Source organism: Capricornis sumatraensis, chromosome 3, assembly GCF_032405125.1.
Source record: "Capricornis sumatraensis isolate serow.1 chromosome 3, serow.2, whole genome shotgun sequence".
Lineage (NCBI taxonomy): Eukaryota > Metazoa > Chordata > Mammalia > Artiodactyla > Bovidae > Capricornis > Capricornis sumatraensis.
Window position 1 is genome coordinate 133988836 of NC_091071.1, and position 14518 is coordinate 134003353.

General features: G+C 39.8%; 1 protein-coding gene across 2 annotated transcripts; it reads left to right on the forward strand.

The window, feature by feature from the left end:
• The first annotated feature begins 224 nt into the window (after positions 1–224).
• Positions 225–13552, forward strand: NIF3L1 (NGG1 interacting factor 3 like 1). Of its 2 annotated transcripts, XM_068969219.1 has the most exons (6): positions 225–660; positions 1507–1669; positions 4071–4197; positions 6377–6515; positions 8332–8415; positions 13368–13552. In XM_068969219.1, the coding sequence occupies exons 1-6, from the start codon at positions 225–227 to the stop codon at positions 13550–13552; spliced, it is 1134 nt and encodes a 377-aa protein (XP_068825320.1). The 2 variants fall into 2 exon arrangements, with proteins under 2 accessions (XP_068825320.1, XP_068825321.1); XM_068969220.1 differs by lacking the exon at positions 6377–6515 and having other exon boundaries at positions 13368–13444.
• The last annotated feature ends 966 nt before the right edge of the window (positions 13553–14518 follow it).

Consider the following 14518-nt stretch of genomic DNA (forward strand, 5'->3'; position numbering starts at 1 on the left):
GGCTTCTGCTGTGGCTCAGCTGGTAAAGAATCTGCCCGCAATGCGGGAGACCTAGGTTTGAAGCAACTGAGTACGCATGCCATCACATTTGGGTCTTTTTTAGTGTAACATACAGCTCTTTTGCTCATATACTTTGCTGTCTGAAAAGGTTTGAGTCTGTGAAGTGTACATGTCCTCCATAGTCTGTGTTTGACTTCAGATACTCAGTTCTGCCTGACTTCTGCATGTTGTCATCTCGTGTACTCCTGGTCGCCACGACAGCCCGCCTGGTCCATTCCCGGATCTACAGCTCTTCCCATTCCTTCATGGATCTGAAGGCTCTCCTTTGCTCCCTGAACGACTTTGCATCCCTCTCATTTGCTGAGAGCTGGGACAATGTTGGATTACTGGTGGAACCGAGCCCACCACACACTGTAAACACGCTCTTCCTGACCAATGACTTGACAGAGGAAGTGATGGAGGAGGCACTGCAGAAGAAGGCGGATCTCATCCTCTCCTACCATCCACCTATTTTCCGACCCATGAAGCGCATCACCTGGAAGACATGGAAGGAGCGCCTGGTAATCCGGGCACTGGAGAACAGAGTTGGGATCTACTCTCCTCACACCGCCTATGACGCTGCTCCTCAGGGAGTCAACAACTGGTTGGCTAAAGGGCTTGGTGAGAAGCCTCTTGTTCTTTCCTATCTAGTTTTTTTCCCAGTCAGTGCTTTGAAATTTTAAAGAGTGTCTTTTCAATAGTGTTTTGACCTCTTTAGGGATGGGGGCCATTATTCTGTTTTTATATATTTTAAAATAACCTTGCTGAAACCTGACAATTAAATTATATTTGAAAATTAAATTTTATTCTTATTGAATAAACACCACGTTGGAAATCTTCATTTTTGGCTGAGCTTTGTGATTCCTTACTCAAGTGGCACAGTGCCTAGCACTCAGGCACTCCAGAAAAGCCTGTTGAATTGAATTGAAAGCTCAGGCCTCTCCAGAATATACTTGATATATCAGGCAGATAGTTTCACTGGACTAGTGCTTATGCCCAGCACCATGAGAGAATTCACTGTATGTGCTTTTAGCTTTATTTTTGGTCAGCCTTTTTAGTTTCCTTGTGCTGGGCTGAAGCTTCTGTGATGATATAATCTGGATTAGTGTGGTCAAGTGGATTATGAGCTTTGTGACCTGAATCATAGTTTACACAAGTAAATTTAGTAAGCAGTCTCAATTCTGTATGTCATTAGAAATTCATGAGTCAATCTTCTCCAACTTTCTGTGATATTTAAGAGTCTTCTGGAAAATAGTTCTGAAAAGAAATATGATTCTGTATGACAATACAAAATCCTTAGGTTGTGGGGACTATTGGGTGTATATGTAACGACCATGTTGTGTGTGTTTATTATAGAAGCATCTAAGAATGAATCCTTTAAAGAATACTCATTTCTTACAGTAGTAGTTTTTAATTTAAAAGAAACCCCACAAAATCTCTTTTAACTCCTGACAATTTTTTTTCTAGGTGTTTGCACTTCCAGGCCCATCCATCCTTCCAAAGCTCCTGACTACCCCACAGAGGGAACTCACAGAGTAGAATTCAGTGTTACCCATACCCAAGACCTGGACAAAGTCGTTTCCACACTGAAAGAAATTGCAGGTGTATCTGTTACTTCTTTTTCTGCTAGGTACAATATATTTTCCTCTTTTTGTGTATATATTAAGAATCTTTCTTACAAATTCTATAACCCTGCTATTTAAGTTTATAACGAATCATTTTCCTCAGGTGGCATCATTTTCCTCTGGTAGGTTTACAAAACAGCATTCTTCTCATTTGCATATGGGTCCCTGAGGAGGAAAACTATGGGATCTTCTCAATACAATAAAAATGATAACACTTGTTGACTATTTTCTATGCAGGAAGGACTAAACCACACATCTTACAGTGTTTCTAATCCTCCTGACAGTGTTGAAAGGTATTTTTACTTTAGGGTATGTGGATAAACCCTAGTGATATACTGATAATATAGGTTTACTTTTATCAGTTCCCAGCAAATGATGATTCCCAAACACTTGAAAGGGAAAAAATACGTTAAAATGCCTCTCAGATATGCCAATCATTTATTTAATTAGGTCTGAGATACCAAAAAATGTTGGGACTAATTTACCCTGCTGCTGCTAAGTCACTGCAGTTGTGTCTGACTCTGTGTGACCCCATAGACGGCAGCCCACCAGGCTCCCCTGTCCCTGGGATTCTCCAGGCAAGAACACTGGAGTGGCTTGCCTACTAAAGCATTGTAAAAGACACATTATGCAGAGCTAGGACTTAATAATTATAAAAAAAATCAAAGATAAATATAGTGACCTTTTAATAAAATGGAAATCTGTTAGCAGTAATCATGCCTTGGGTAAATCTCAACTGCCACTGTGCAAAGTTAAAATGGAAATCCATATAAGCTACACTAAAAATGACTCTTTGATGAGTGGTTTTTATGTGTAGATACATTATACTAAAGCCATAGTAAATGTCCTATAATAGTATTGAGGGATTTCAAGATCCTTAAGGAAAATTATTTATAAGATTTTGCATAGATTTCGGTCATAGATATCTTTTACCATTCTGAAACACTGTGTAAATACTGAAATTAAAATTATACAAATAGAGCATGGAAACTTCAAACAATACCACAGTCCTCCTTGTCCCTTCTACTCAGTCCCAAGATCTTCAACTCGAGTTGTCTTTCTTTTGTTTTCAGAGAAGTGAGTATCTTTCCAAACATGTATAGGGACATGAAGGAATGTATAGTTTTGTTTTAGTCATTGTTTTTTTTAATTAAATGGTATGCTGTATTTGCCTTTTTACTTGTCATAGTAATCTTTCCATGTAGATTTCTTACTATGAATGTACTGTAATTTCTTGAAGCATTTCGCTTCCTAACTGGTGGACCTTTTAAAGAACTGATACACATTTAGTTTGGTTCCAGTTTCTCCATATCACAGGAGTATCTGGGACTTAACAATTAGACTGGGGACCAGGCATTGTTTTTGCTTTTTCTTTTCAAATCTCTGCAGATGGTTCCAGTGTTAAAACTACGCTTCCACATTATCTTGTAAGGTATCTTTTAGTTCTCGAATTCTGTGATTATATTTAGAGTTTATGACTAAATACAAAACTTTCTTGATGCTAGTTTTTGGAGAGGCTCTCAAATGTTCCTTTTTAAAATTTTTTTTGGCCGTGCCCCGTGGCTTTTAGGATCTTAGTTCACTGACCAAGGAGTGAACCCAGGCCCTGGCAATAAAAGCACCTAGTCCTAACCACTGGATCGCCAAGGAATTCCTAAGGGTATTGCTTTTTAAAGGGTGATTCAGGGACCCTCTGAATCATAAGCATAATGGGTGCTTTTGAAAAATGCATCACGTTGTTGTGTGGCAGAAACCAATGCAAGATTATAGCAGAATTATCCTTCAATTAAAAATAAAGAAAAATGCAGATTTTTTTGCTTTATCCTAGATCTGTGTAATTAGAATGGGGTTTGCCTGAGAGTCTGTCTGGGAAATTCTTGTATTCAATGATGTTTGAAAATTAACTTTTCTAGGGCTTTAAAAAACTTGTTTGCCCCAGCCCCATTCATAGAGGTTCTGTTTCACTGAGTCTATAGAAGAGTCCAGCAGCTGTTATTTTAAGAAGCCAGCAAGAGATTTCTAATGCACGACCAGGACTAAGAACAGTTCTACAACAGAGGTTTCAAAGTGAGGTCCCTGGACCAGCATATCAGTGTCACCTGGAACTTGTTAGATAAATTCTCAGCCCCCACTCAGACCTACTAAATCAGAAACTCTGAGGGTACGGCCCAACAGTCTGTTTTAATAAGGCCGTAAGATGATTTTGATGCATGCTAAAGTTTGAGAAACACTATTCTAGAAAATGGTTTGGAATTAAATCCTAAAGTCCATATAAATCTAATCTCCTATTACAGGAGGTTGTAAACTATGGATTATTTTGAGTACATAAATTTATATATATATATTTTTTTTAATTTATATTGATTTGTTTATGTTTATCCTAAACCAAGTGACTTTTTTTTCCAGGGCTGATGATGAAGAACAAACACGGCTCAGTCTGAATTGTACTCAGCAAGCTTTGATGCAGGTGGTGGCTTTTCTTTCCCAGAATAGGCAGTTTTATCAGAAGACTGAAATTCTGTCACTAGAGAAGGTAATAAAAGATATCTTATGTTACAGTGCAGTTTTGTTTGACAAATTCATATGTAAAGTGTTAGTTCAACAGATTATTAACTATTGCCTAGAGTAGAAGCACAAAGTGGTGATGAAAGCATGTTGGGCCCTGGAGAGTTTATTGAAAAAGGGAGACGGTTCAGGAATACAAAAATGTAGATATCTTAGTCCATTCAGGCTGCCATAACATGTTTGGACTTCTATAACAGAATACTATAGACTGCATAGCTTACAAACAACAGTAATTTATTTTTAACAGTTAAGGAGGAAGCGAAGTCCAAAATCGTGGCACTGGCAGACTCTGAGTGTTGCCTGACGGGAGCTCACTACATGCTTCAAAGATGGTGCCTTCTCTCTGTGTCTTCACACAGTGAAGGGGACTTGGGATCTCTCTGGAGCCTCTTTTCTAAAGCACTAATCCCAGTTGTGTTGGTTCCAACCTCATGATCTGAAAGTACCTCCCAAAGGCTACACCTCCTAATCTATAGGTTAGGATTTCATCCTATGAATTTGAGGGGGCCGGAAACATTCAGACCATGATGGTACTTCTTCATGATGGGAGACTCAGTTACAGATTCAGTCTCTTATTTTATACCCTCTGCCTGGACCATTTTATTCATTCCTTTAACTTGACATGTGGTGATCCCTGTGTCTTTACTTCCTGTCTCAGGATGCTTTCTTAAGGTAAAAGATAAAATAAAAAAAACAAACAGACTGTATTTCCAGCCACTTTCTGAACATTTGCCACTTACAGATCTCACAAGTATTTAAAATCCAATATATACAAATACTGACCTTATCCACATACCATGCTTTTAAATACAAGTTTTTTTCTGTTTCATCAGTGACCCTAAGAGCTGTTTTATTTGCAGGTTTGCACAACTCTCCCTTGCTCCCATACATCCAAGCCCTGCTGATTCTGTCCCTAAACGTGCAAGATGTTTCTCCTCTCTGTTTGCTTTGCCACCACAGTAGTTGAAACGCTCATGTTCCCTCCCTTGGGATATAAGATGCAGTAAACTCCTGAGCAGGCACCTCCAGGAGATAGTCCAGGCTTTTCGGCTTAGAGTGTGTAGCCTTTCATGACCAGCGAGGACCCCTGTCGCCAGCTTCTGCTCCCTCCCCATGCCTTGCTCTGCATACCGCCTATACTGTCTGCTTTTAGATCTGCCCTGTGTGCTCTCTCACACCTTGGCACCTTTGTACATGTTCTCTCTGTTTAGAATGCCTCAATAAATAAATAAAAAGGAAAAAAGAAAAAAAAATAGAATGCCTCACCACATCTCACTGTATCTCTAACCCACCACCCTGCACTTGACATCTCTCCTTTCTTAACTCCTTTCTGGTTTGTCTTCAAGACCCAAGTCCTTGTAGAAGCTTATTTTACTCCCCTTACTTCAAGTATCCACCTTCCCCGCCACCCCCACCCCCCCCACCCCCGCCATCACAACTCATCTATTTTGTCACTCTTTTGTGATCCCATAAAAAAATAGTACCCACCTTGGACTTCCCTGGTGGTCCACTGGTTAAGACTCCATGCTTCCAATGCAAGGGGCAGAGGTTCGATTCCTGGACAGGGAACTAAGATCCCACATGCCACTCAGCCAAAAAAAAAAAGATAGAAAAAGAAGAGAAAACTACCTTCTCAGGAGACTGAGCTCCTAGAAGTCAGAGAATGTTTTTGTCAGGTTTGCATTCCTAACTTTTAGCTTGGAGCTACTTTAAAAATTTTTTATCTATTTATTTATTTATTTTTGGCTGTGCTGGGTCTTCATTGCTGCGTGGGGGCTGCTCTCTAGTTGCTATGCATGGGGATCTCATGGTGGCGGCTTCTCCCCTTGCAGAGCACAGGCTCTAGGGCCCAAGGACTTCAGTAGTTTTTGACCCCCAGGTTCCAGAGCACAAGCTTAATAGTTGTGGTGCATGAGCTTAGCTGCCCTGCAGCATGTGGGATCTTTCCAGATCAGGGATCGAATCTGTGTCTTCTGCATTGGCAGGCAGATTCTTTACCACTGAACCACCAGGAAAGCCCTGGAGCTAGTTTAATAGCAAGCTCATAGTGCCCTTGTTTTATTGGTCTCAGTATTTGCTCCTTGCTCTATGGAATTGTTTTCTAGGACTGATGATGCCCAGTTTTCCTAATTTCTGTTTCTCTACAGCCTCTCCTTCTCTATACCGGGATGGGACGGTTATGCACACTGGATGAGTCTGTCTCCTTGGAAACCATGATTGAGCGAATCAAAAGTCACCTAAAACTATCTCATGTTCGCCTTGCTCTTGGAATAGGGAAGACCTTAGGTAAGTATGTCTTCTATATTTATCCAGCATACCTACTGATAATATTGGGCAAAAATTGAAACTTTTGGCTGTATCAATATGATAGAAATGTGTTAGCAGCTCACAGAAGATGACTGGTTTACTTTATCGGTCAGAGTGGACAAGGTTATGCTGTGGTATACATCCCATCGGCCTAAACAAGATTTATTTCTCATTCACACTCCAGGTCCATCTCAGATCAGCAGGGGACTCTGCTCATTGTAGACAGGTCTTGAAGAGGGAGAGTCTTAAACTGCGGGTAAACATTGTAGTCTAGAAATGATACATATTCTGTTCAACAGATTGTTCAGAGTCAGTCAACCCAGGAAGAGCATCAAGTGCAGTCCTACCCCATTCCAGGAAGAAAGCTAGAAATCGTGATTGCTCCAATTACAATGCAGATCTTAAGGTTTACAATACTGGTGATAATTTATAGTGAGGTACTGCTATGCTCAGTGATGTAATTGACTGCGGTTTCTGAATTTTGTAGCCACTGCCTTCTCTCTTGGCTTTCTCCTGTACTTTGGGGAACAAAAGGAACGAGCAGAACATTTATTGGGCCCCTGCAGTGAGCCCAGGACTATTCAGAGTGTGCTAACTGTGTGTGTTTCCACTGCGAAGGCAACAGCGGAGTGCGGCTGTTGCGAGTGTGGAGTCTGATGCTGTGGGTCCATGCAGCAGTCATGTCTGCTGCCTGGCTTCGACAGGCATGGCAGTGGTGACGTAATTCATGTGGCTGCCCACGCTAAGTGCAGGAAGTGCTAGCTATTCTTAGATGTCTCGGAAGTATTATTTTTCCTGTTGTATAGGTGAAAAAAATTGAGGTTTGCAGAGGTAACTGACTTAACCAAAATCCACAGTTGGATCAAACAACTCATGAGTGCTCATTTCCAAAGAAGGTGGGTGGCAGAGATGGAATAAGACTTCTGACCAGCTCCATTGCCCCTTTTTTGAAATACAACTAATGAAGTGTCCATTCTAGGAATCTAAGTACTCAACACTTGTTGGATTTTGCCTTGAAAGTTTCTGTATTTCACTCTCCAGAGGATGCTCTTTTAGGAAAATACCATATTAAAAAAAAAAATGTCAATTAACAATGTTGTGTTAGTTTCAGGTATACAGCAAAGTGATTCAGTTATACATACATCTATTCTTTTTCAAATTCTTTTCCCATTTAGGTTGTTACATAATATTGAGCAGAGTTGCCTATGCTAAATAGTGGGTCCTGGTTGGTTATCCATTTTAAATATAGCAATATGTCCATGTCATTCCCTAACTATCCCTTCTCCTTACTATAAGTTCGTTTTCTATATATCAACTATACTCCAATATAAAATCAAAAGTTAAAAAGATATGTGTCAACTCCATTACATAGCATCCTCTGACTAGCCTGTTTAGTTCCTTAGCTTCCTTACCGGGGGACAGAGACAAACATGCCTACCTCTTACTGTTACCTGGAGACCAGGTAATTAATTGAGCAGCACTGTGGTAAAACATAAAGCCTAGTGCTAATAGTGGTAAATACTATTCAGAGGTGCCTTATGTGGGCTTGCGCAACAGCGAGATTCTAAAGGAGTAATAATCTGGCTTTAGGTTAGCTCTGTAATACCAAGGAATAGTCTGTTTGCCTATATGAAGACATGTTTTATTATTTTTTGAAACTTTTTACACAAAATTCACATACCGTTGATAAGACTGAGAGAGAGATCTGTATTACGTATCGGATTCTTGGTACAGATTGTAATATTAATATGAAGGGGAATTGAAAAGTGTTGGTCTCTTGTTTTCTTTATCGTAGAGTCCCCAGTCAAAGTCGTGGCTCTGTGCGCTGGTTCTGGGAGCAGCGTCCTGCAGGGGACAGATGCCGACCTTTATCTCACAGGTAGGACAGCCTTTGGACCTTTCTTGTACCCTTTTCTTGTGTATCCCTTCCCTACTTTGGTTTGTCTTTTACAAGGTAAAAATTAGCAGATTTTAGGAAAGCATCTAACATACAGATGGATCTAATAAATGTTTTTTGAAGCTGAACTAGATAAGAACTATGTCAAAATTGGGGACATACCACATACTTTGTGGAAGGAAAAAAATCATCTAATAATTAGATTATCTAAAAAGTGATGTTCAGCATTTATTTAACCTATTCTGTTCCTAAACATGATTTCTCTCAGATTTCACGTAAGTTACTGGGACACTTTTTACCTGTTGCCTTAGGTAGAAAATTGTTCCTCTTACTCGGCCCTGAAGGCAGTGATCACTTTCTTTCAGTTCTAGCTCCAAAATCTTTCTAATTTTACCTTTATCTCCGTCCAAACATCCCCTAGCTAAAGTACTTCATTAAGCCTCTAATCTTAATCTTCCTCACACTCCCCCATAACTAACTTTCAGAAGTACAGATGTGATGGTGTATAATATTATCCTGGCTGAAAACCCTTCAGCGATGTCCTCCATGTGCCCTGGTGAACCCGAACGTCCCACGTCCTCTTCCATGCAGTCTTGGCTCATGCTGTTTTCCCTGGCTAGGATGTCTTTGCTTTGCTCCTTTCATATACTTCTAGTGATAAGCTCAAAGATGCCTCCCCTGAGAAGCATTTTCTTGACAGTGTCCGGCTCCTGCCCCTGATGATCACACCTTCCTCTCCCAATTCCTGTCACTTTTTTCTTAATCTGCAATATGCACTTCTTTTGGACAGAAATTGTTTGACTCCCAGGCTCTGTGCTCTGTCCTTTTGGTTAATACCTAATTGATAACAGGGCCCATCGTTCCTCCAAGGGAGTTGGAGGCACTTTGAACACTGCTGTTACCAGCTGCATTTCTACCTCTGGGCCTCTTGAGGGTTAGGAGACAGGGGCTTAAGATTACTTTACCCACTTCTAAAACTAGACTGAATGGCCATCCCTTTGGCATTACTAGACCTCTCCTGCCACCATACGCCCATGCCTTATTATCTAGCATCCTCCCTTACAAAGGCTGCTGCACTTGAAATGATGTCATGTCTCTGAGAATAGGTGCAGCATCTTAGTAAGCCTGATATATTGCTTTGAACCAATTAAAAGTGTATATGACCATTGTCTGTTTTCTTTTCCTTCCTTCTTAAGAAGCAAGGGTTTTATTTGGGGGGTCAGCTATTTATTTAATTTTTATTGGAGTATAGTTGCTTTATAATGTTGTATTAGTTTCTGATGTACAGCAAAATGAATCAGTTATATGTATATTCACTCTTTTTTAGATTTCCTTCCTGTCTAGGTCACCTAAAATATAAGATTTTTATAAGCCCTCAAATTTATACCAGATTGAAGTAAACTTTCAGTGTATAGACAGTTTAACATGTTATAACATGATGTTTCTATTTTAAAATTTAGCATTTTACTTTGAAGGAATTTTAGACCTATAGAAAAGTTGCAGTGAGAATAGTGTAATAAACTCTTATACACTCTTCACCTACATTGAAAATGAAAGTGAAGTCGCTCAGTCATGTCCGACTCTTTGCGACCCCGTGGACTGTAGCCAGCCAGGCTCCTCCATCCATGGGATTCTCCAGGCAAGAATACTGAAGTGGGTTGCCATTTCCTTCTCCAGAGGATCTTCCCGAACCAGGGATCAAACCCAGGTCTCCCGCATTGCAGGCAGATGCTTTAACCTCTGAGCCACCAGGGAAGCCCCACCTACATTACTAATGGCTATTCTTTGCCACATTTGTACATTCTGTCTATAACATCATATATGTGTGTATATATTTGTGTATGCATAAGTATTAGGTTGGTGCAGAAGTAATTGTGGTTGACTTTTACACCAGCCTCAATTATTTTTGCACCAACTGCAGTTACTTTTGAACCTCAATTACTTTTTCATCAACCTGAGTTACTATTACTTTTGCACCAACAACAATTACTTTTGAATCTCAATTACTTTTGTACCAACCACAATTACTTTTGCACCAACCTAATATGTATTTATGTTTTCTCCCAAACCATTTATAAATAAATTACAGATAAGATGACCTTTTACCTTCAAATACCTCAGCATTATATCTCCTAGGAGCAAGGACATTCCCTTATATGACCATGTTATAATGACCAAATTCAGAAATTTAACATTGTTAATTGATCAAAATTTATAGTATTTCTTGTTCAGATTGATGCTCAATTCTTTTTTTAAAATATAAATTTATTTATTTTAATTGGAGGCTAATTACTTTACAATATTGTATTGGTTTTGTCATACATTGACATGAATCAGCCACAGGTGTACATGTGTTCCCCATCCTGAACCCCCCTCCCTCCTCTCTCCCCGTCTCATCCCTCTGGGTCATCCCAGTGCACCAGCCCCGAGCATCCTGTATCCTGCATCAAACCTGGACTGGCGATTCATTTCACATATGATAATATACATGTTTCAGTGCCATTCTCCCAAATCATCCCACCTTCTCCCTCTCCCACAGAGTCCAAAAGACTGTTCTGTACATCTGTGTTTCTTTTGCTGTCTCGCATACAGGGTTATCGTTTCCATCTTCCTAAATTCCATGTATATGTGTTAGTATACTGTATTGGTATTTTTCTTTCTGACTTACTTCACTCTGTATTATAGGCTCCAATTTCATCCACCTCATTAGAACTGACTCAAATGTATTCTTTTTAATGGCTGAGTAATACTCCATTGTGTATATGTACCACAGCTTTCTTATCCATTCATCTGCTGATGAACATCTAGGTTGCTTCCATGTCCTGGCTGTTATAAACAGTGCTGCGATGAACATTGGGGTACACGTGTCTCTTTCAATTCTGGTTTCCTCAGTGTGTATGCCCAGCAGTGGGATTGCTGGGTCATAAGGCAGTTCTATTTCCAGTTTTTTAAGGAATCTCCACACTCTGCTCCATAGTGGCTGTACTAGTTTGCATTCTCACCAACAGTGTAGGAGGGTTCCCATTTCTGCACACCCTTTCCAGCATTTATTGCTTGTAGACTTTTGGATAGCAGCCATTCTGACTGGCGTGAAATGGTACCTCACTGTGGTTTTGATTTGCATTTCTCTGATAATGAGTGATGTTGTGATGCTCAATTCTTGATCACACACTGCATCTGTTCTAGTTCTCAACTTTGTTTTTAGAGCATTGGCATTTTTGAAGAGCATAGGCCATTTGCTTTTTTTGTATATCTCTCAGTTTGGAATGTCTGATTGTTTTCCATAAATAATGACTTTTAAAAATTAGTTTTTGTATCACAAAGCAGTATATACATGAGATAAATTCACACAGTTCCAAAATGTTAAAATGTCCTTCTTGTATGGTTAGTTGGGGAAACAGAAAATGTCTTATCTAGCTTACTTTAGATGTCTGTAATCTGTGAGGCATCACTTTGAATATCACTTCAGAGATAGGAAACCCCAGCCAAAAGACCATTTTCATCACCCTTCCTTTGAGCTTTACATATTAGGTCATAAAGGGTAGTATCCTAGGAAGACCAGTAGATGGCAAGCTTGCTCCTTGGAAATACAAATTATATACTAGTCCAGACAGCCAGACTTGTCTTTCCCAAAGCATGACTTCTAACTGGGCCGCTTAGTGCCTTTTTCTCCTTTCACTTTTTCTCTACTATTACTTAAATTAAGATATTTTAAAAGGTACTTGAGTAGAAACTAGTCCTTACAATGAGGGCTTCCCTGGTGGCTCAAATGTTAAAGTATCTGCCTGCAATGCAGGAGACCTGGGTTTGATCCCTGAGTTGGGAACATCTCCTGGAGAAGGGGAATGGCTACCCACTTCAGTGTTCTTGCCTGGACAATTCCATGGGCAGAGGAGCCTAGCAAGCTACAGTCCACGGGGTCGCAAAGGGTTGGACACGACTGAGTGACTAACACTTCGTAATGAAATAATGCGTATTTGACTGGGGGAGAGTGTGAGGAATTGAAATTGAGGGCTTTTTTTTTTTCTTTTCCTAAGAACTTTTTTTAATGCTTTTATGTCTTAAGTATATTTCAAAATTGTGCTTTTTATGGAAAAGCCAAATATTCTTGCTCCTACATCAGATTCACAAAGTGTTTTTTAAAAATTCAAAACATTTTGAGTTTTCCCAAAATCTTTCCACAAAAGTTGAGATCCTCTTCTACCAGTAACTTCAGAATTTCTAGGCGTTTTGCCTGAGTCAAAGGAAAATACCTTGTTTTTAATTTAGAAATAACCTTAAGCTCATTTCATTCTTATGAATTAGACGACAGTTGATGCTGAGAATTTTGTTATTCACAAAGTATAAGGGGCTTCCCTGGTGGCTCAGATGGTAAAGAATCTGCCTAGAATGTGGGAGATCTGGGTTTGATTCCTGGGTCGGGAAGACCCCATGGAAAAGGAAATGGCAACCCACTCCAGTATTCCTGCCTGGAGAATTCTATGGACAGAGGAGCCTGGCGGGCTACAGTCCCTGGGGATACAGAGAGTCAGACATGACTGAGCTACTAACACTTCACTTTATTTCACAAAGTATAAATAAGTCTTTGGGAGGTAAGCAGTGGTCGTTTATTTTATTTTATTGTGGAAACCTTTTGAATGGGTGTTCCTACAGGTCAGTTCTGGTGCTATTAGATATTGTTGGATGTGTGCATATACCAAGGAGAAACAATTTGGAATTCTCAGTGGGATGGCCTCTCTTTTTAAATTGGAGGACATGTAAGAAACATGCATATAACTTTCTAGATTCATGTGTAAAGTTTTGCTGTATTACATTTGCTTCATAATAGGATGAAAACTTGGTATTTCTGCTGTTGTGGTTCAGCACAGAACCATAGTCCACAGTTATTAGACTGTGTCTAATATTTAAATATTTTCTCTTTCCTTTGTTGGCAGGTGAGATGTCACACCATGATGTTCTGGATGCTGCTTCCCAAGGAATAAGTGTCATCCTCTGTGAACACAGCAACACTGAACGAGGCTTTCTTTCTGATCTTCGAGATATGCTGGATGCTCACTTGGAGAATAAGATTAATATTATCCTGTCAGAAACAGACAGGGACCCTCTTCATGTGATATAAGGCCTGCAGGAACAGCCAGATAACACAATACAGAAAGCAGGTGGCTCCCAGTGTGAATCCATAACATGAATCAGTGGGGTGGGTATCCTTCCAAAAGAATCTTAGAAGGTACATTAGCATTTCTGGTTTCTTAGTCTGCTTCTCCAGATGTTCTGTAGCTCAGAAGGTAAAAACTATAATGCAATTACCATTGAAGAATAAATATTATAAAGGACAAATTAAAGAATATACTGTGGAATATAAATTCATTATAAACTCTAGGAAATATGGAGTAAACCTGTTTATTTAACATTCTTGGGAAATAGCTCAAGTAATAATCATTTCTTTAACTCAGTTACAGATGGGATGTGTCATTCTAGATCTCTCTGTCCTTAGTTATTTTAAAAATATACCTTTTCAGAAAAGTATGTCTATATATGTATACTTTAAAAACTTGATGTTAGCTCACCTATATCTAGGTAGTAACCTTTGGAGGGTGGTAAGGTCTGTCTTTCTGTTCATGTTCCTAGATCACTGATCTCCCACCTCAATTTCAGAATCAGGATGAGATTTTGTTTTTTGGCCTTGAGCAAACTACTTAACCTTTGTCTCAGTTTTCTCATCCCATGCGGCATGTGGGATCTTAGTTCCTCGACCAGGGATCACACTAGTGCCTCCTACAGTGCAAGTATGAAGTCTTAACCACTGGACCTACATGGATGTCCCTCAGGATGAGTTCTGCTTTTTGTTGTAAATATACATGATCATTATTCATGTTCAGTTCAGTTCAGTCGCTTAGTCCTGTCCGACTCTTTGTGACCCCATGGACTGCAGCACGCCAGGCCTCCCTGTCCATCACCAACTCCTGCAGTTTACTCAAACTCATGTCCATTGAGTCGGTGATGCCATCCAACCATCTCATCCTCTGTCGTCCCGTTCTCTTCCTGCCCTCAATCTTTCCCAGCATCAGGGTCTTTTCAAATGAGT